Below are 23353 nucleotides of genomic sequence, written 5' to 3'. Positions count from 1 at the left end.
GAGTGGATGATATTCTCCATGGCGCAAATTATACATGCTTAAGAGGGACATCAGTCACCAATTGATTTACTGAGGATGAGCACAATCAAAATTTTCGGGGCTCCAGGGTGTAAATGCAATGCAGAAAACTCTCACCACCACACCTTTAACATGGAAGGCAATAGGAGGAGGTTGGAGGGCAAGTATTCATTAATCAATATTCAACCCATAATTCACAAATATGGCCCTGGGCAGAGCAAATTCCAATTTGGAGGCCAAAGGTATTGCAAGGAGCTACATAAATGGATAAAAATCAACTGTAAACAAAGCGGGCATGATTACGGACTATTGCACAAAATGGTGCCTTAATCCCCTGGGAGTTTTGAATATAGTATACCCAGAAGTAGAAGTGAACAAAACAACACATCATAAATCATGCAAGTGGCCAAATATAATCTTCCTTTTTCACCATGATTAAGCTCAAAAAGGACAAACAGAAATTTTAAAGCAATGAGTTACTTTACAACAGATAGCAATGAAGCTGATTATTGTATTATTTGTATTCCCATAATTAATGATTAGCTAATCATCAATAATCAATAAAACAGTATCAATACTTATCCCAGATCCCAGTCATTATGCACTGTATATGCAGTAATTCAATATTTTGCATTGTATTCAAAATGGCTTCCACTGTGAATTGACTAGAAGAATTGAGAAATGGGCCCCTTTAGGCCCAAACACCACGGGGTCTCTTGTTTAGGGGATCTTAAACAATAAATCAAACCCTGGCATGGTTTCAAAAACAAATAAAAACTCATGCATATATTAATTTATTCATTCGCCCAAGGCACATATGAACAATTCATAAAATTTATTTCAATGATTATAAAGCAATGCCATAAGTAAAAATTCCTATTAAAGATAAACTTCCTTTTCTTCATAACATGAAATAATGGCATGTCAAAATATTTTTATCATCTTAATAATTTTTCAACAATCTCAGATTTTCCGGCCACACAAAAACAATTCAGCACCAAATTTTTTTTAAGGCCACATAAGGCACATTTAAAGTGTACTAGGAACGTTTGATTGTATTGCTGGACTTTGAGTAGAAATATGCCATTCATCACCGGTTGCAGTTATTACAGAAATCCAATGTAAATCTACATGAAGATATACAAAACAATCAAAGCATCTGTATACGTTGTGCTTGGGATATGTTCATATAGTATCTTAAAAGTGTAAACAATGGCATATCACCTTAGAAGATGTAAATTTGTAATGCATAAATTGTATTTACAGTGCTATACACAGTAAAAAAACCATGGGTGATGAAAACGCAGCATGCACACCATTATCAGATTCACCAAAAAGGAACACAGCATCCATACTTCACACAAAACTCCCTGCTGTGAGTATTTTAGGATTGCAATCTGCAAACCCATTGTTCTTTTCAGTTTAAATGACACTCAAAATAAATTATAAAGTCAATAACTCGATCAATAGGTTGAAAGAGAAAAATATGAGAAACTAAGAGACAACATTTTTACCCAGACTTAAAAATCTATCCAAGAAATGCATGCAATGACTTAAGTAGAAAGCCACAATTACTCTGTAATTATTTGTTCAGTACTTTTTAAAACTCCATACGGTTTCCCAACAGTTCATACATTGAAAGATGGAAAAACATTGTAGAATTTACAAAATTACTTATTCACTGTGTGACTGGTTTTGTTACAAGGCCACTCATCAGGTACAATAACTTTATCGCTAAACTGCCAATGTGACAAAATCAATCATGCCAAAAATCATTTTGTTAAATGTGCAAAGATTTTTCCAGCCTTCTATATGAATTGCATAAAGTAAGCCTAAAAACCACACGGTTCATACATTTAGGACAGCAAGTAAATTATCTTATGACAATCTACCCATTCAATCACCTTATTCAATTTACCACCAATTACCTATTGTAACCAGCCCAAAACCATCTATCTCAGGAAAATTTTAAAATGCTTAAGAAGCATCACAAAGGCATTTAAGGCAAGTAATTTAATATCCTCACCATTCACAGTTTGATGGCGAGGAAAAATTTATTCAAAAAGAGAAATATCCCTCAACGAATTCTTTCATGTCCCACCTATCAAGTCACCAAAATTCCAGACTCAAATTTATGGATTCACTTGAGAATGAATCGCTGAAGTGATAAGGAGTATATGCAGGTCCCGGCTGACTTACACAATATCTCAGTTCATGTCATCGTTTCGGAGCAAAATTGGAATGATGGCGGACAGGGCCACACTCAAAAGACATGGGAACTGCAGGGGAAGGTTTGGCCTCGTCAACACAGGAGAGACAGTGACACACACACAAAAAAAGCATACGAAGACATTGTAATATATAAATAAACTTTGGAGTGAGTGAGAAAGGTATTTTTTTGCGTGCGGCCCTCTCCAGTCGGAAGGAAACCCCCCTCTGAGCACCAATCGCATGCAGCGAGGAGTCTCTCCCACTCTGCCCTTTCTCAAGCATTCACTGCCATGGCGGTGCCTACTTGATTAGAAAAGGAGGGAGGGAGATATATATATGTATATGACTTGTTGTGCTGCACACAAGTGATGGATGGGGACACACTGTCGCCATAAGTGTCATGCACATTACTGTGCATACTCAACTCAGACTTGACCCCCTATGGAGGGCAGTAGCACTTCCTCTAGGTCACCGGATGACCTAGAGGGTGATGAAGGTGCCGCCAGTGCAGAGGTCATTGGGGATGCCCTTCTCCCACCTCCATTCTCCTGAAGAGATACAAGTGAGCATCATTTACTATTACTAATGAACCCATAGGAGGGGGACTGCACACCATAAAAATACTATTTAAGGCAATTACTTTAAGTGAAAGAAGGAAAAGACAAGGGCAAAATCACCAGGCAACCACAACTGTTTAAATTCATAAACTATTGGCATTTATTTCCACACAGGAATCGTTGAAGAACACGGACATTATTGCCCACTATGCATTTCTGTAAAACAAAGCATGCATTTCAACAACTAGACACTGAAACAAAGTTGAGTCATCAAGAAATGTATAATTGAACAAATAAGAGGACTTCATACATTTTATGTCATGCTGCCCCACAAAATCACACTTAAAGTTAAGTCCACTTTACCATTGGTTGGCCATATTGAGATAGGTTTTCATTATGGATGGGAAAAAGCTTGTCATGATTTTGAATTTTATATACAGAACGGCTTTAAAAATGAGCCTATTATTATCATTAATCATAGTCACCACACAATGCTACGTCTCTAAATCATTACTAACAGGACACAATATACCTTTAAACCCTAAACCAAGTAATATAATAACTCATTCTTCAGTTTTACATACTCCTTACCGCCCTTAATTACATCCCAAATATTTGTTCTTTTCCTCCTTCCCCTCACTGTACACCATTCTACCCTTCATTATCATCTTCAACATCCTAATGTCTTGAAAGGTAGAAGATGGTAATATAGGAGAGAATACTGGACAGTTATTGATGACTTCACTACCAAAAGTGACTCCACTTTCCAGACTTCCCCATGAATCTTTTGCTAATTCAGTCTAGTGTATATGAGATCTGTCCAAAAAGTAACACAAATTTTGTATTTCCGCAAGTTACACATATGTGATTTTAAATTTTTTTGTGGCATTATGAATGGAACCTATGTCTCTCTGTTATGCCGAAAAGGTCAGCCATTTTGAATGTTCAGTTAATATTTGCCAACTGTTTTGCTGGGACGTGTTTTGAATTGTCTTTGATTTTTGCCTGTTCCAAAAAATGGATCAAAGAATCTGTATCAAATTTTGTGGGAAAAACAAAATTAAGTTCGTGGATGAATTCCGAATGTTAACTGTGGCATATGGAGAAGCTACCTCTGACCGAAGCAACGTTTATCGGTGGTACAAAATGTTCTCCGAGGGCCGAGAAGATGTGAACGACTAAGAGTGTGTCGAATGCCCAAGCACATCAACAACACAAAAATATTGATGAAGTGAAGAAAATAGTATTGCCCAATCGTCCAATCACCATAAGAGAAGTTGCTGAGGACCTAATCATATCGATTGGCTTGTACTATTCGATTTTTATGAATGATTTGGGCAAGACATGGGTCGCCTCAAAATTCTAACCAAAATTGCTCAATTTCGACCAAAAACAGCAACGCATTAACATTGCTAATGAGATGTTGGACTCTGTCCACGATGACCCAAATTTGCTCCAGAGGGTCATAACTGGTGACAAATCATGGGTTTATGGTTATCATGTGGAAACTAAAGCTCAATCATCCCAATGGAAGCTGAAGCACGAGCCAAAACCGAAAAAAGTACGCCAAGTTCAGTCGAATGTGAAAGTTTTGCTCACAGTTTTCTTAAATTGCAGGGGCGTGGTTCATCATGAGTTCTTGCCACAGGGTATCACGGTAAATAAGGAATATTACCTGCAAGTTATGCGCAATTTTCGCAAAGCAATCCACCAAAACGCCCGGATTTGTGGAAGAACAAAAATTGGCTTTTGCATCATGACAACGCCCCTGCTCACACATCGTTACATGTTTGCAAATATTTGGCTAAAAACAACACACTAATGTTGCCACAGCCACTGTATTCCCCAGCGACTTTTTCTTGTTCCCAAAACTGAAGAGGCTCATGAAAGGATGAAGCTACGCTACGATTGACGAGATTAAAACTGCATCGAAGGAGGAGCTGAACAAGATCACACAAATGATTTTTTGAAGTGCTTCGAGGATTAGAAAAAACGTTGGCACAAGTGTATAAGATCTAATGGGGATTACTTTGAAGGGGACAAAAGAGATATTCATGAATAAATAAATAATTTTTGAAAAACATATAAGTTGTGGTACTTTTGAACAGACCTCGTACATGCAAATACAAGTACGTTGAAAAGCATAGGTAATAGCGAACAAACCCCCTTAAACCCACTGCCTAATGCTGCCATTTCAACTCTCCATTGCTATTTCCACTTTTACAGTCTCAGACAAGTAGAGGCTTCAGATAAGCCACCTACCCCTCAAGTCTACTCATATCTTTTGCAAAATGTTTATTAATTCCAAGCAATTCACTCTTTGATTACCTTCTTAAAATCTATGAGGCAAACAAATATATCCAGGTTAGATTCTATGAGGGTAATTAAGAAAGTCCTTGGAATGGAATAGAAATAAACATCTTACCTCGGTGAAACTTTAATATTTTTCAATGTGGTGTCCCTGTAAACTAATTCACTAGGTCCAGCGTTGTTCCAATGTCTTCATCCCATCTCAAAAATTAGATTCCTTCAGGCCTGCAACATACCTGTCTACTTTGGCTGTTAGTTCTTCGGTTGAAGAGAATCTCTATCCAACTAGGAAAATTTTGAGCTTGGAAAAGAGATGGAAATTTGATGGAGCCAAATCAGGTGAATAAAGCAGGTGTGGTAACAATTCATATCTTAGTTCACGTATTTTTGCCATGGTATTGACACTTGCATGTGGTTAGCATGCATTGTCTTGATGAAAGATGATGTTCTTCCCTGCCCAACCTGGCCTTTTTTCACGTATCTTCTGCTATAGTTGATCCAGATGGTTAGCGTAGCATTCTCCAGTAATCGTTTCACCGGTGGGAATATGATCTATCAGCAGATTCCCTTTCACATTCCAGAAAACTGAAGCCATCACCTTTCCTGTTGACCATATTGCCTTTGCTTTCTTTGGTGTTGGTGAATCAACATGTTTCCACTGCTTTGACTGCTGTTTTGTCTCTGAGGTTTAGTATTTGGACCAAATTTTCATCTGTGGTAACAAACTGCCTCAGAAAATCTTGTTGGTTGCTCTTAAAATGGATTAAACATTGTTTGGAAAATTCCATTCTGATATGTTTGTGATCCTGTGTCAATAGTCACGGCACCCATCAAGCGAATAATTTCCTCACATCTAAGTTCTCTGTTAAAATGTAATATGCCCATTCTCATGACATCCCTACAGTTTCAGCGACTTCTCGCACTTTCATTTGGCGATCATCCACGACCATTTAATGCACTTTTGCAATAATTTCTGAGGTAGTGAAACATTTTGGCCGGACAATATGCCAATCATCATCTAACCTATCCCGGCCAAACTTAAACCTGTTAGTCCACTTGGAAACAGTTAAATATGAAGGAGCACAGACCCCTGGAGTGTTCTGAAAGGCTGCATGAATTTCCTTTGCTTTCATACCCCTTTATTTTCATACCACTATTTATGAATTATTTCATAACTTCTCGAATCTCAATTTTTTCCATCTTCACAAATCACTACAAGGGAACAACAATATTCAGGTGTCTGCACCACAGATCTCTTCCCAGAGCACTGACACATTATGTGTTTACTCAATAAGGATTACCTTATGTAAACTATGTAAACGAAACTCATTGCATTAGTGCTGATATCTGGTGGCGATTCCAAGAACCTTTCAAACTAACCCCATATATTGCTTTCTATTAGTGACCTCATTACTGCTTTGACATAATATCCCCTCATCCTCCTCCTGAACCTAAATGATCTTCTCTCAACATGTCCTCTTCTCCATGATTTTGTTGAGGATCCTGCTAAGTTTGCTGCATGTGAAATCAAACGTATTGCCATGTATTCCACACATAATACTTATACCTTTTTTGACAAGGGAATCAATATTTATCAAATGAAATCGTCAAGCCAAATTTCTTCATCATAAATATTATGAATAAGCCCTTCCTTCTACATTTTCCAAAGCTCTGGAGTAGCTCTACAAGAACCTATTCCCACAGCCCTGATCAAATTCATTTCTTTTGATACCTTTAAGCCTTGTAGTCAAGTCCTTGTCCTTAGCCTATCACATCAAAATCACATTCCTTTTCTGTATCTAAACTCACAGGCCTAATATCTCTAGCTTATAGTTACTCTATTTATCTCCCATCTGGTCAGAATCTCTTCTGCTTTGATTAATATTTCTCCTGTCACATCTATAATAATACAAATGGAGTTTCCTTTCTTAGATCCTAGCAATCCTCACTTTCATCTGTGCATATTGCATCCATTTCACTGCCATTGTTAACTCTCAATATCCTCACAATACTTCTTAACTTCACATTCCTTTCACCATCTGAATGTATGATGATTAAACAGTGACTGTTTCAGAGAAGACCAAAAGGAGTATGATCCCAGCAAAAAGTTGCACATAGGTTCAAAGATAAGCACACATAAACACTTTAATGCACACACAAGTTCATTACAATCTTCCTCAGAATGAATAATGTAATAACATATTTTGTTTGGTGCTTACAACACCTATTATTCAAAAGATAAAGAAAAGATTTAGTCCTCCAGTGATCTCCTTTCAAAAAATTAAACTCACCAATGGATTGCGGATAGCCAGATGAACAAGCAGAGTGGCCAGCTCCAATTCTTCACCAAAGCCATTTCTGAGGGGGATGCTTCGACAGCCAGTCCGAAGGCACAACACCTAAAGCATATAAAATTGTCAGTGAGCATTGCTTACAGGAGTGCAAAACGATATATAATGAATGAATACCAAAACTTACAGGATAAGTAGCCTGGCCAATGAAGTTGGAATCACCAAAAATATCTTCATCTTGGACAACAAATCGAAGTAAAGCAAAGTGTGGGTTGAACACATCAAAGTCGCATATTTCATTCCAGATAGGATTAAAGCCATTGTCAGCTGAAATATAGGAAGAAAGCATGTCACAAAACCATAAGCAAAACATACACATGCAAAGAAGATTGCAGTTGTCATTTAAAAAAATAGATTAACAATTAAAAAATGGATGCCATTTGCTTATTTCAAAGATGTGATGTGCTGTCCAGGACTATTGGAAACACGTAGAGTTCAGTAAAATGGCTTCACTTTTTATGTAAAAGGCATAAATACAACTTTAGCCAGGTCAGAATTGGCCAAATTGAACAGAGTCACCAAGCAATCCATGATTCTAGATCTGATTTTTGATATTTTCTCTCTTATCACAGGACAACAGTAGGCAAGCACCTGATTTCGATCTCTTCACATGCTCAAATTTAACTTTGATCAAGACATAGTGATACCTTACTCATATAAATACGCAAGTCTAAATGCTGCAAACATAGAAACTTTGAGAAAGTATTCCAAGATATCTTTATGACACTGCTGAGAGATAGAGAGAGGGGGATTCATGTTTCCCGAAAATATTTTGCACTTCTACAAATGGCAAGAAAATTTTCATTAATAACTTTAGACCTTAAATTTGCTTTTATTTACAAGACATAATTGGTAAAACTCATCAGATTAACAAAATCTTGCAAGCATTTCTCAAATAAAAAGCATGATTTCTTTATGTAGGACACTGTCTCAGGCTTAACTATGAGGTTTTTCCCCAAATTGCAAGGAATTGCAGTGTTTTTTTTACAATTCCTTCAAATGATTTCTATAATTATGCCATGAAACTTAATTTTTCAATATTAGTGGTTTTGAATATTCATTACTCAATGGTCAATATGGTTCAACACTAAATGATAATTTTGCAATCACTTTTTATGAAAGATTTTCACTCTTAGTAGTAAAACTAGATGAGAAATTTCATTTGGCTCAAAAAAAAGTTCAATGTAACTAAATCTGAAAAAAGCATGCACTAATCATGCAAACAGAGCATACAATATAATTTGTCCTGATTGAAACAAAGATTTTGTATTTTTGGGAAGAGATATTGTGACTTCTATTGACAGAATTATGCATCCATTTTTTTCCCACAATAAAACTCACATATTGCTTTCGTAGTCAGCTTCACTCCACTGTCGAAGTCAGCACCAATAACTTCCACTTCCACAAAAGGACTAGCACTGCCCCTGCCTGTCTTGCTCAAATGTCTAGCACCAATAACCTGCAAAGAAGAAGTATAAATATTAATTACTTCAATGTTAACTTGCCTCCTTTTGTCCTAAGCATGACTTCTGTATTAAACTATTTTGGAATATGACAATCATTTTCACTCCTTTTGGGAAACTATTAAAAACCTCTTCAAGATTTCAAGGGAGAAACTATGAGAAATTTTCTAGATTTCAGTATTCACTATGCAATCAAGTCAAAATTTTGTAAAGCCTACAGCTACCGAGATACTTCAGTTAAAAATGGTCCATCAACAATGGCTACTGAAAAAATACCTTGTTAATGCATACTATGCATTTCTCAATTGTCATTTGTCATATGGATTGAAACTATGGGGCAATTCCTTTGGTGTCGAATCTATACTTTTTCTGCAAAAGAAAGCTCACAGAGCAATCTGTAATGGAAATTTTAGCGATAACTGCAAACCACTGTAAATAGTGAATTGTATTATGGCAGTTTATAGTCTATATATTTACGTTATCTAATGTGATGCAAAAGAAAATGTTGATCTCTTGACAAGATCAAATGTAAATGTAATTATGAAATAAGAAACAGACATAATTTAAACACAGTAAACCCTCAGTTATCACGGTACGGATTAGGTATCTGTGTTGTTCCATTTCCAGCACCTCCAAATTTCAATGAAATTACAGTTCTAAAGATAATTTAATTTTAAAACTTTGATATCCTTTTTTAAAATTACAAGTTTGAAATTCCTTGGCATTCCTAAAAGTTTTTAATTTAACAAAATAAAACATTGTCGATAGTATTTACAGTTTTGATTAAGACATTTTTGTACTATCCGTACTTCCTGATTATTATTTCCCTCACACTCATTAGTCTTGAGAATTCCATATTCTTCTTTAAGGCAAGAAATACATAGCTTTACTACGCAACAAATGAGTCATTAACTATCCACATGGCATTATTTTAATCGGTATCAAATGAGGCATATGAATCAGTATATCAGCAATCCTTTGTCTGCATACATCATTTACCAACCATTTGTATTTTCCTTGTTATGTAATCAGTTTAGCTTTCTGAGAAAAATATGTTTTGCTTTTCACATTATGATAGTTCTGTGTAATTGTAAATTTTACCCTAATAAAAATGACTGAAAGGGGAAAAACTGTACTCTCCATTGCAAAAAAAATTCAATAAATCACGTGGAATGAAAAAGAAGGGTTTTTGTAAATATCCATTTATATCACAACCATATTTTCCAAATATTTCGGTTATATGTGTTTTTCAAATTCATGCTTCATTTTGCATTCATTAACATGGATAATCAAGAGTTTACTGTATTTGTCATTGGATTTCTAACATGCTTGATATCAAGTATAGTAACTATAGATCTTGGGTAAATAAAGCATTATTATTATTGAATACAAGCCAAACCACAGTCTTAACCCCAAAGGCCACTTTGATAGTGGATGAGAGCCCACCACTGGTGCCCAGCCAAGGGCACATGGGATTCACATATTTATGAAATATAGCATATTCCTTTATTGATCAATAATTAATGGCAAAAAAACTGCATGATGTGGTTCCTGGATGTATTCATTCTTAATTCATATTAACATGACCATTAAAAGATACCCAATATTCTCAGTTGAGGTACTGTGCACTTTTCTCCAATGTCAATTAATTTTTTGCCAGTTTCATTACCACACAATACTCCCTGAAATCTCATAAACACTTACTCGTATGGACAAGGCCAAAGGCTCCACACCAACCAAAGCATTCTTGTAGCAAGGATCAAACTCACTCCGGAACATGAAATCAGGTCTCAGAAGGTAACCACAGAAACCATTTTCACGGAATTTGGCTTGGTTTAGGTGCATGGGTTTATCTGGAATATGAAAATGTCATTGCCATCGATTATTAAATATTCCTCCAAATACTCTGACTGCTGAATATTAACTATAAAGAATCAGCAAAAAATTGAACGGAGTCTTAGAATGTGGTTATAGTTGTGTACAGAAATCATTTAAGTTAAAAATTAATTCCTTTAAATTCTATGACCATGTAAACATTAAAATATTTCAAAATATATACTTTTGACTCTTAATATTGCTCGTGAATAACCAGATTAAAACCCCACATTTTCACAAATCATAATCCTAATGACAATAATCTTCAGTATCAATTTCAACTTTGATATTAAATTGGGAAAAATAGACAGTTTTTCAAATTTGAAGTTTTATCAGCCAGCAGGCGATAACTCAAATGAGGGGGCTAAATGAAGAGGATAGATAAGAGGGTGGGTGTGGCATTATGGAGTAAGAGCAATAACTATGAAAAGGGAAGAATGGACAGCTACAGTTAACAGAGAACTAGTGTGAACATATAATGAAATATTAACTTTGAAAAACTAGTACAAGCATTCCCAAAGTGAATCTAATCAAAGAAGAATCAGTACTAACTGCAATAAATGGCTGATTTCAGTGGCAAAAAGGTAATGTCTTCATCTATTGATCCAGAGGTTGCAGGTACAATTCCCACCTGGTTAGGTATCCTCCATCAATGTTTTCAATGTTTGCAATTTTCATAGTTTTTATATCCTGCTTAGTAATCCAATTTAAAGGCCAAACCATCTCTATTTGAAATGGTTGTTTAACAAAAAAATGGTGACTCACCAGGAGTTTGGTAATTCAAGGCAACCATTTGGCAACCTGAGTTCCATGAAGGTACTGGGTTGTAGTTCGAGGAGTCAATTCGTTGACCCTTGGGATACACTCGGCTGAATTGATACTGAAAAGCAGATATTTCATATCAATGGACTGGTTTTCACTGAGTGAAATTACTTTTTAAACATGAACATAATCATCCATTTAACCTCTAATAAAATACCATAAAAATATCTCATTCACATATAAAGATTTACATTTTACAATCCTTTTTTAAATAATCTATAATGATGCACAAAATAAAAGCCCAGCAAAATATACCACCTATTCAAGTCTCTACCTTGACCAGGAAGCTGTGTGTTTGCAGGCAAATTGATGGGATTTCATTATTTAGCTTTCTTTCTTCTTAAACTATTCCATGGTACTTAATATCAATATTTAATATAAAATTTACAAGAAACTTAATACTTTTTTGGAGACCGTAAGCACTGCTAACTAATATGGTATACAGTTATTTTAAGCATTTTGTTTAATGTATTTAACACCATCATGAGAATATAAGGTTTTCTCAGCAGATATGCTGTGCATTATAATGTCCAAACATAATGTCAACCATCAAAAAAATGAGTCCACTACCTTTATTGATAATTTGTCAAAAAAATTCAAATTTGTACACTGCAAAGGAACATGCCCTTCTGTGCAATACTCAGCATTTAAAAAAAAACTGGGAAAAGAGAGTGCAGACACTGCTTTTGTTTCAATGTACAGTGGATTATGAAAATTATATAAAAACTAACCTGGTGATATTTCAAAAAGAACTTATTTTCTTGAGCACAAATAAGTTTCTCTGCTTTGGTTTCGGGGAATGATGACATTTCATAGAAGATAAAACCCTGTCTCTTGATCCGTTCCATGTTGAAGGCCACAGACCGGCAGTAAACGATTAAATTTGACATCTCCTTTGCAATGCGCCATGCTTTTTCCATTTCCTTGTGCTGACTCTCCTGGAAATGTTGAAAATTAAACAAATTTTAGAATGCTCATTAACAAAAATATCAAACTTATGTGTACTTTAAACAAAGTACAATATCCACCCTAATTATTTCAAATCGCTCTACCTACAAACTACAAAAGTAGAATATTTTGTTCAAAATTCATTCAAGAAATATTATCAATTAATCCAGATTAGAAGAGTGGAGAAGCTAAACAATTAGTATGGCATATAGATTATTATTTTGCATTCCATTTAGACATGATTTGGTCAACAATAAAATATTGAAATTAAAATTACCCTCATTGTTGAAATTTCACCTATAATACCATGGTATGTAGTGTAAATACCAGATGATGGAATAATTACTGATTGAGTTAACACTTCTTCTGTTGACTGTTGACAATATTTTATGTGCGATCAATTTAATTAGGGATAATTTATTATGACAAGAAATGCAAATAAGCTAGTGACTTGAAATAACCTGCTATCTTTACTTGCATCATATTCTGATGGTACAAACTGTAGCATACAGTCCGAACAATCTGAAAATGCATATTTTGCAATTCATGGAAAAGTAAATAATTAAATAGCAGGAAAATGCAAAGGATAAATGGGAATGTTAGAAAATAGCCAGTATGCTATCACAAGGACTGAATAATTCAGTGCCGATACTACAAAGCTTTACCCTCTTACTTTGGGTAAAACACACCGCTAAGGTTTCAAGACAAGCCTTAAAAAAAAAACTCATACTTTCATACTTTAAAATGAGTAACAAAAATGGATATAATGGTTTGAATTTTTCAAGTTAAGTTATGTAAAAAATATGAAGAGGCAATGAATGTTTCCTTTTATCATTTTTATTACCTCGAGGCCAAGAGCTTATTAATGTACAGTCTTATTAGAGCCCGCGACTCATTGGGCATTCTTTAGAATGACATAAAACAATAAATATTATGAACTCCTCTCAGGTGTATTTTTATTTCATTAGGAGACACAAAAACTCTTGAGCAATTAACATAATTAATCCTGGACCCCATTAAGTGGACCGAAATCAGTTTAAATTATAAAAAATTGGGAAGTGCTAGCAATTAAAATAACTTGACATTTTCATCAGTGGGTGTTGTCATCGAGCTTTAAATAATTAAGTCTACTAATTGACTGTACAACTAACACTTGCAAGCCAGTGTCAAAAAAAAATATCATATAGTTAAAGATCAAGCAGTTATTTTCATACTGGCAACTGAGTGAGAGGGACTCAATGACTGAATACAAGTGCAAAACCATAATCAAAACAATAACAGTACCCTAAGTGATTTTAGAATGTTTCTTCAACTTTGGCACTAATAATTAAGTGACAATAATTTGCATGGAATGTTTCTCTGAAAAATCTTCCAACTTCAACTCAATTTCATGATATCCCTAAACTAGGACTGCTCAAGAGAAATTATCACGGAGCCATAATTGAAGTGGAAGCTAAAAAATGTAACTATATTGGAGAGGAATAATATTATGACCACAGACAAACTAATATGATCAGGTAAAAGATTAAAACTGAAGCAATCCATACCCGGACACTGGCATTTTGCGCTGTCTCTTTGATGGCAGCCATCCATGAGAGGGCATCTTCCTCGGAATGCGCAACGGCCTCAAATGGTGTACACATGTTGGGATTCTGTATACGCAGCACCCACCACTCACGACCTGGCCCTGGAACCCTCTCTACCACAGCTCCTGTCATGTCCAAACTGCCCTTCTGAAGATTGCCAAGCAGTAAGGAATCTGCAGACTGCATGAAAGAGAGGAGGAGGGCAAGAAGTGTCAGAGCATAGTCAATTTGTTGAAAAATGACCCTTCTTAGCAGTGATGTGCACCTCAGTTACATTCCACACTCACAAAACAATTGTGCTGGAACACTTGTTTTAACAAGTTAACTCTTCACTTTTCCAGGTCAAAATGGATTCAATGAACAAAATATGGTTGGGTATTTTTTATTAGTTGCACATCATCAAAGGTCTTTTGCGCCATATTGGATAGTGGGGAACTGGATGCACTCACCATCCAATTCCATGATTGAAGGCATCTTATCCAAGCATTTGGTCACCTAACCCAGTAAAGTCTGTTTGTTGGACTGAGTAAAAATCAGAGGAGAGTGAACGTGGCTGGCAGATGGATACTCACATTCTCGTCCGTCCGATTTTCCTGTGGCTCAATCTCCTCCACATAGTTTGATGGGAACCAATGCTGTTTGTTGCCGCCATAATCTCCACGCCACCAACCGCCATCCTGTTTGCTCACATTGGTTATGATGGCATGCTTACAAAAGGAAAGCTCATCATCATGGCGCGCCTGGTAGTCATACACAGCCTTCACCGTGATCTGTAAATTGAAGAGGTAAGTGAGATCCAAGAACACGAATGATCACAGAATCAGGGAGAAGATTTCCATTCTTTAACTGGTGGAAGTTAATGTAGCAAAACCACTACACCAATGCCATTATATTCATAGAAAAATATACATCATTAGACTTACTTTTGAAGTGAAACTGCTGGGGTCCATGTAGCCGGGTGTCCCATGAACAGATCCATCATCAGCATCCTGGAAAAGATCACAAATAGAACCTAATGTGAATAAGAATGATTGATATAAATTCAGATAAAAAATATTCACACAAGAGTAATTGAAGCAAAGTTATTTTACAGATGAAGATAATCTGAAACCTTTTAACAAAGAAGACGGCAAATAAAATAGTTCAGACCATGGCACAGCTTTGGGATAAACATACAAATTTGCATAGATCAAGAGTGTTTGCTTTCGGTAATTTAGCCATCAATGTGACTAAAATGCCCCACAAATGGACTTGAATAGAGAATCTCCTCAAACGTGAAGATCCATCACCATCTTGTCCTGAGGGCGGTTTCATAGTTAATGGAGTTATTCTGAGGCAGTTAACTGGCTAATTGAAAACCTGATAATACAATCTAGTAACACCACTGATGATCATGCACTTTCTCATCATGGAATGATGCACAGGGGGCAAAGGATACATGACCCTTAAGTGGAATGAAGCCAAGCATCACAACAAGCTCACCAAAATTATATTGCAATGATGAGTGAAAAAATTAACCAAAGGAAAAAAATTTCCAGATTTCAACAAAAGCTGCACAAAAACTTGAAGCCTTTCATGCCATGTTACACAGGGTATGTAATATCCCAATGTCACCACACCACAAACAAGGGGAAATCCGTATTATAAAACAAATTGTAGTCAACAATGGTTTCAGGGAAATAATGACTGACAACATGTACAACAGAAAATAAACACAGATAGCCCAGAAATCTATATACCACACATCTAAACTTGACGAGCACAGATGGTGAAGAATTCCATTTCTTGGCCACATTTCACTCAAGATACAACAAATACTCTCCATAAACAAGATCTAGACAGAGTTTTAAAACATACACATTTTAGAAAAACATAATGGGCTCACCCAAAGCCAAAATTGACATAATGCAACAAAGCAGGGTTTATAAACTCAATTGCATGGACTGCAATGCCATCTACATTAGACAGACAGGGAGGAAATTCAATATTAGTATTAAAGAACACCAATCATGCTTCACAAAAAAAGGCAACAGATCCCAATTCGCCAAACACCTCTTGGAATAGAATCATACCAGTAACTCCACAGCAGACATTCTTCACATAGAAATGCTTTGGAAGAATTTGGAAATTTGGCAATCCCTTTGGTCTAACAGTTTTGAGGTGGTCAACGAAACAATATACCTCTCCCGTTCCCACCTCTTAAAATTCCTAAAAAACTCCAACATCTTTCCGCACCAACTCCACCCCCACCAATGCAGGGTCGACCATCGAACGTCCCTTAATGAAGGTCAAACCATTGCAGACAAACACCCCTTAATTAAAAGTAGAATACAATGTGTTTTTTTTCCGCTGCTATTTCTAAGAATGGTGGAGTGTTACATTGTGTTCTTTATTTAATGGTAATTTAATGAACATTAACTTCAACAAATTTGAGCCAGAAACCTTCGAATACATACACTCCCCCTCCCCTATCCCACTAATAGGTTGCTGCACTTGCACTCCCTCCCTTACTCCCCCCTTGAAGCCAGGCCATATAAGTTGAAAATTTTTTTATGTATGTCACCTGATGATGATGCACAGCATCAAAACAATGGTTGTGAAATATTAAATCTTTATTTGAAAGCACAAGACTTCTTTTATTACCCTAATCAGGTCAACCTAATGTAAAATCAGCAGAATATACGGATCTGCTCTAAAGAAACTTGGCTTCATTAAACATTGGTGGGGAAATGTAATTTGATAGTGAAATAGGTGTTATTTCACTTTAGTTAGGCCACATTTGGAATATGCCACACGTATTTGGGATCTTTGGGAAAAATCGTTGATTAAAGAATTAGCTAACGTTCAAGGGAAACCCACTAGATTCATCAAACATTTTTTGATAAGAAGATAGTGTGACAGATTTTTTTGTGGAATTAGGCTGGGAACTGCTTGAAACATGAAGACAACAACCAAGACTTAGACTTTAAGCATGGTTCAGAACACACAAGTTCAACTATGAAACAAAGGGAATCATTATCGTCTCACTATTTGGGTACGTTACACCGCAAAGATAATGTAAGGGAGATAGACTCAAGTACAAATAAATATAAATATTCGTCCTTTCCTTGGGTAATCAAAAATAATAATAAATCAAATTCATAATACAGAGAAATAGTAAAGACATTCAAATTACAAGTGACGATAACATTAAACACTACATACACAGCTGGCATTTCGTAGGGCGCATGTGCATTTGCATGTGTGTAAGTTAAAATGGGTATAGCATGAATATATGCATCTGCGTGGGTGTGCATAAGTATGATTTTATTTATTTTGCATGCATTTGCATTTTACGGGTCTTGCCTTAACACCCCTCGCCGTATTGCTTGATTGAGGGATATTGAGTAGATGTGGATGAAATAATGGGCCTCTTTATCACGACAAGGGGACTGCCACATCTGCGCTGGTGTCGGAGGAGGTCGATACACCAGGGCAAAAACCGCAAACAAATAGACTCGGCCCTGCATTGGGGAAGACGGGCGCTCTCATGCATCGCCTTCTGTCGCCGGCTGCCGTCGCCATTGCCCCCTTTCTTCGCCGCCATCCTACCTGTCCCGCGTTCCCACACATGCCCTCGCCAGAGCGCCCTTCCTTCCTCGACCATCCCACCGCGGCGGTAGGCCTTTCCGAGAATCGCTTAAGGCTGCTCAAGACTATCTCTCACAAACTCTCGCACATGCTGGACACTCAGTTGACTTTTTAACCTCATCCACGCGCTAATGAAGGCTTAGTGGGGGAACAATTGTGCGTACCGTTCGCTCGGGCACCGGCGAACCGTCGACGATCCTCCGTTAAGGAATAGCACACGCACAGACCCTCGCGTATATAAACATGCGGACACACTTACGGGCTTTGTGTCGCGCCACCCCTACTGCGACGGGGAGAGGGATGACGGACAAGAGGGAGGGGTAAGGAGGGTGGCGCCCATTGTCCCCCGCGCGCAATGGTGCTTTCTCCTCGCCCTCGTGAGGGAGAGTCACTATCCTCTTCTCCGCGGGGCGCGACTAAAACATTTCAGTTGTCCCTTCAAGCAGCGGAAGGTGAGGGAGGGAGGGGTGGGCGACTACTTAATTAGGGACCCTACATTCTTAGCATTTATCAAGCACGGCCTAATAGGGGGACGTCTCTTAAAGCCCTTCCATCCTACGAATGCTGCGGCGCCGGCCGACGCGACACAACTCGCATCAACGTCGCCCTAACCTCCCTCCCCCCTTCCCCTCCCTCTGACGACAATATCTCGCCTTCATCATCATTTCTATTATTCACACATTCCTCTAAAATAGTGAAGGACCATTATAATGAGTCGGTTGTTACTAATGTTGAAGGTAATGTTATCGTTGTGATAATAGAGTTTATCAAAAGAAAAATGCGGAAATATTAGAAAGTTGGCATTTAGGAGACATGTAATTTCGCGTTGGTTAGACGTCAGCTTGAGATCGCATCGAGTATTTGGGACCCTCCGCAGAAGGTTTTATTTCGGAAATCAATAGAAACGTTAGTGAAGAACCCTTATAAAATAGGTAATTTGTGAATGAGATAGGGATGAATTACGATTTATTACAGCGTATTGGGAAAATTTGACGTGAAGGTTACGGAGCAATGTTATCTTTCGCTGGTTAGACTTCATTTAGTGTGAGTCATTTTCTACGCGGCACCCTGCAAGCCACCGCCAGGATGACAAGTGCGTGATTACACATCAGGCATGCAACATAAAAAATTGCGTTTTTTTAGTTTTACTTGTACTCGGAAGGTACAAAAGAACAGATGAAGTCACAGAAATGTTGGATATACTGAAATGGGAGAGTTTGACACAGAAGAAATAGGAGCAGGTCAGGCGCGATGTATAGAATTGTTAAAAAGGATGAAGCGTGGGAAGATTTATGGAAAGGGATAGAAAAACCAAACTTTAAGGGAAAAAATTACCACAGTCCTAAAATAAAAATAAGAACGCAAAAAAAATAAGAAAAAATACTCTTTTGTAGTCAGAACTATTGTTGATTGGAACCAGCTGCCTGGAGGTTTGTTAGGGCCCTTTCCATCCAATTTTAGGAGTTTTAAGAATAAGTGTAAAGCAACCACTGGGCGATGAACTTCATTGATACTATTGTACTTATTAAAATATTGTGTGTGTGTGTGTGTGTGTGATGTGGACGGCATTTTGTATGTGATGTGAAAGTTTGTACGTAAAATAATACAAATTTTGCATAGCATAACAACTACAGGAACAGTCAATAGCATCTAAGTGACATAAGATACACTTCTCTACGCATATGACAGGAAATGTTAGCAACAAGAAGGACAATAAATAAGGCTAGATGAGATAATGACGACATATTAGACTGCTTAGAATGAAATAAGAAAAATACTTCTTTTTTTATAAGCGGTCGCTAATAGGCATTCTGATTTCTTACAGTATATGGGAAAAATGGCATCTTAAAACTATCTGTTCCACACAAAATCTCTCCATTTTTATTGACATTTCTCCTACCGTAGTTTGATGAGGATAATAACACATTTTCAATATCACTGCGAAAGAGACGCCCTTCTCATTTACGCAAGAGCTTGAATCAGTAATTTTACCTTTGCTCCGTGAGTGATTGCCAGGCTAGCTGCTCTAACACTTTTGATACGCTACTCCATTTATCATAACAACGTTTTACTAAGCCATCTCCTTGGCGCTACACGTGATTTAATTCGGCGATCGATTCAACTTAGTGAGGATCCCATATACAAGCAGAATTTATAATGAGGCCCAACTAGTAAAAGACAAAATTGCTCCTTAACCATCTCGTTACACTTCTCCAATACTTTCCAATAAATCCTAATGTTTTGCTAGTATGTCCAAATATTCCACGCATATCTTTCACACACGAGAGGTTGCGAGTAAGGGTAACGATTGGGCATTTAATCGAGTCTGCACTTTCTATTTCGAAATTTCTGACGCAGTAGACGTTCGGGGGGGTTTATCTATTCCAAAAATTCATCAATGCACACTTTTATAAGGTTAATTATAATTTTTAGGTGTCTCACAAATGTTTTATAGCCTTCAGGTTACCTGCTCAAGCAACTGTATCCTCATGACAACAGATATCACTGTAAATCACTGCATCGTCGGCAAATGAATATAGCTTACTACTAACCACGGGGTTATTATCGTGGCCTTTTGATATACCTATATCTTCATAATACCCCGTAAGCCGTTGCAAGGGCGTGTGGCGGGGGATGTTAGGTCATTACCCATACATGCAAATTGACAATTACAACACTTCTACACAAATATCAGCTCGATCATGCACTAGAACAAAGTTAATTACACGAAAGAAAGTACATGCAAAAATATTCAATTTTAGGATATATTCAAATCATGTGGGAACAATGTTATAAAGATGGGTGCATTTAAAATACATGCAATATATCTACAAAATATACGTACATACTACCAATACTAATTATCCCCTTCGGATCGACGGTTATATCTATTACGATATTAAATCGTGAGAGAAAAATCGGCATACCAAATCCACCCGTTCTAACATCTATCTCCCTGATTTTACGCAGGTATTTTACCATAGTAAGTTGGGGCCCACAATATTCCTTTAACACCCTCGGATAAGTGACCAGCTTCAAATTTATACAATAAATTAAACCTGCATTTTAACTTACAGTCAACCATGCCCCCCTCATAATTCTTCCAATAGTGCCGCAACAAATACCAAATTATATCTCGTGCAGCGTAGGACAGCTAGATATTTAAAACTTTATTACGATAAAATTAGTAGCATATCAAAATTATTATAGGAACTAGGTTGGGAATTTCTCATGGAGTTAAGGTTAAATTACAGATTCATTGTCTTGCACTAATTGGAAGATATCTTTTGCGATTATATCGAAAATGCATCATTATTCCCATCTAACTATGGTAAGAAAGATAATTTGAATAACATTACATATATTAAGATTAGAACAGATAGATTTAAGATGTCATTTTTCCCGCGAACGACAAGGTATCAAAATGAATATCAGCGACCACCTATAAGAAAATAAGTTTTATTCCTAGTTCATTCTAAGTAGCCTAGTATGTTGCCATTATCTCATCTAGCCTAGTCGCACTATTTCGTCTAGAAGTTATCCCTCTTCTTATAATCAACAACTCATTAAAAGTTGCTCCAAAAGTTGGGAAGCTACAGGATTCTACTTCTACATACGTGTAATACCCCGCAATCCGCCGCAAGGGCGTGTAGCGGGGGGTGTTAGGCCACCACCCTTGTGGTGATTGATACATACTATATATAATACATTGGATTAATAATTTTTCTACAGGCCGCGAGCAAAGGGTCGTCATAGCCGGGGTATCATCGGACACCGCAAGCGTAACATCGAGTGTCCCACAAGAAAGTTTCATCGGTTCGCTATCGTTCCTTTTATACATTAATGACACCGGGTCTCATGTTTCCACTAAATTTCGTCTGTTTGCTGACGATGCCGTGATATATAGGGAAATATCCAGTCGGGAAAAAGAGTAGCATCATTAGTTGATGGCCTAAATGTAATGCAAAAGCGGTGCGAGACATGGGAGCTAGAATTTAATTAGAATAAACGTGTTTCGATAAAGTTTGGAGGAAAAGCAGTTCACCAGAAAACACACTATACAGGGAACCAACATAACACGCGTGGAATCGGTAAAATACTTGGGTACAACGATAACTAAGGATATATCCACGGGGAAAACAAATTCGTGACGTTTGTGGAATAGCTAATAAAAAGTTAGGATTCATAAAAAGAATACATGGGAATTGTAATGAAAGGGTTAAGGAGATAGGTTATTTCACGTTAGTTACGCCCCACCTTGAGTGTGCTGCAAGCTTATGGGATCCTCACGAAGAAGGATTCATTTTGAAACTAGAGTGCAACGTAGAGCAGCTAGGTCTGTGAAAAGTTATTGTGAACAAGGTAGCAGTGTCACGACACTATTGGAAGAATTAGGATGGGAGCCACTAATTGACCGTAAGCTTAAATACAGGGAAAATTTACTTCGTAAGTCTGAGGCTGGTTACTTACTTGAGGATGTTAAGGACATATTACTGGCTCAACTTACTATGGTAGATCAGATCACCAACGTAAAATTAGGTAGATTTATTGTAGAGCGGATAGATTTTAATTGTTGTTTTTTCCTCGTACCATTAGAGATCAAAATGGATATGACAGCATTCGCAAGAATGATTGTGACTGGGAAACTCGATGAAAAGACTAAAAACCCCTTAATAATCCCACATGCCGATGACCAGACATCCACTACCAGGTCGTCAATTTTCAATTATAAATAATAATAATATAAATAATCGTGGTAAACAAGACTGGCGATAATCACCGAGTCAAGAGGTTGCTTGTGGAGTTGGCATTAACTTGGATTCCTCGGGAGGATAGAGGAGAGACAGCACTCTCACCGGAGGCAGCAACTCGGACAAGCCCCAGATTATAGTGAGTGAGATAAGCCGGCGAGGGAAAATTCGCCCAGCACCCCCCCCCCCCCCACCCTCGTGAACATTCCCACCTTCGCTTTGTAGCGTAAACCCCTTCGTACATCCTCCATCCATCAACAAATCAGCTTCAGATCCTCCAGGCGACGGTTACCTTCGGTTGATTGATTAATTCTTTTCCCACAGTTATCTCAAAGTATCGTGAACAAAGCCCAACACACCTTCCAAACTAAATGCTATGCAAACATCTCGCATTCTAGCATGTATTTCTTCAGTTCCTGGTGCTTTGTTGACTTCGATACAATGGAGCTGTTGTTATATTTCTATCTTGGGTAGTGATTTCATTCATGAGTGTATATGTCTGTGTCTACACACCGACATGTACACTCATACCAACATATGTTCTCTGGGAAGTTGTCGAAGCTCGTTGTCGTCGCTTACGCTGTCCGTAATAAATTTGCCATTTTCTCCATCCAAGGAATGTACAGTTGGGAGTTTACCCTGTATTTCTCCAACATCAGACGAGAATGATTTTGTATTTTCTCCAAGGTTCTCAAGGAAAAAAAATGTTCTCTTTTACACGTGGCGACCTAACACCCCCCGCCACACGCCCTTGCGGGGTATTATGTAGATGTAGATTCCGATTGGCGATAATTAGAATTGGTAGCGCATATATTTTCCGATATCCAGCAT

General features: G+C 37.3%; 1 protein-coding gene across 2 annotated transcripts in view; it reads right to left on the bottom strand.

Annotated features, from left to right (window-relative positions):
• Positions 1 to 836: 836 nt before the first annotated feature.
• sl (small wing phospholipase C gamma 1) overlaps positions 837 to 23353 on the bottom strand; it is a 60169-nt gene continuing 37652 nt past the window's right edge. Inside the window, exons 15-24 of one of the 2 annotated variants that reach the window (XM_071590383.1) lie at positions 15065 to 15130; positions 14714 to 14911; positions 14103 to 14321; positions 12339 to 12545; positions 11551 to 11665; positions 10615 to 10763; positions 8789 to 8906; positions 7575 to 7714; positions 7388 to 7495; positions 837 to 2777 (exon numbers count right to left, since the gene is read on the bottom strand). In XM_071590383.1, the coding sequence (XP_071446484.1) occupies positions 2655 to 2777; positions 7388 to 7495; positions 7575 to 7714; positions 8789 to 8906; positions 10615 to 10763; positions 11551 to 11665; positions 12339 to 12545; positions 14103 to 14321; positions 14714 to 14911; positions 15065 to 15130 (1443 nt within the window). In that variant the 3' untranslated portion in view covers positions 837 to 2654. Of the gene's footprint in view, positions 2778 to 2913; positions 3003 to 7387; positions 7496 to 7574; positions 7715 to 8788; positions 8907 to 10614; positions 10764 to 11550; positions 11666 to 12338; positions 12546 to 14102; positions 14322 to 14713; positions 14912 to 15064; positions 15131 to 23353 lie in introns of those variants that run through there. The other variant, XM_071590384.1, reaches the window with a different exon arrangement.

The sequence above is a fragment of the Hetaerina americana genome, unplaced genomic scaffold, assembly GCF_022747635.1.
Source record: "Hetaerina americana unplaced genomic scaffold, ioHetAmer1.1.p SCAF_4, whole genome shotgun sequence".
In the NCBI taxonomy this organism is placed as follows: Eukaryota; Metazoa; Arthropoda; class Insecta; order Odonata; family Calopterygidae; genus Hetaerina; species Hetaerina americana.
Note: the sequence above shows the minus strand (reverse complement) of the source record. Positions and strands in the feature narration are given on the sequence as shown.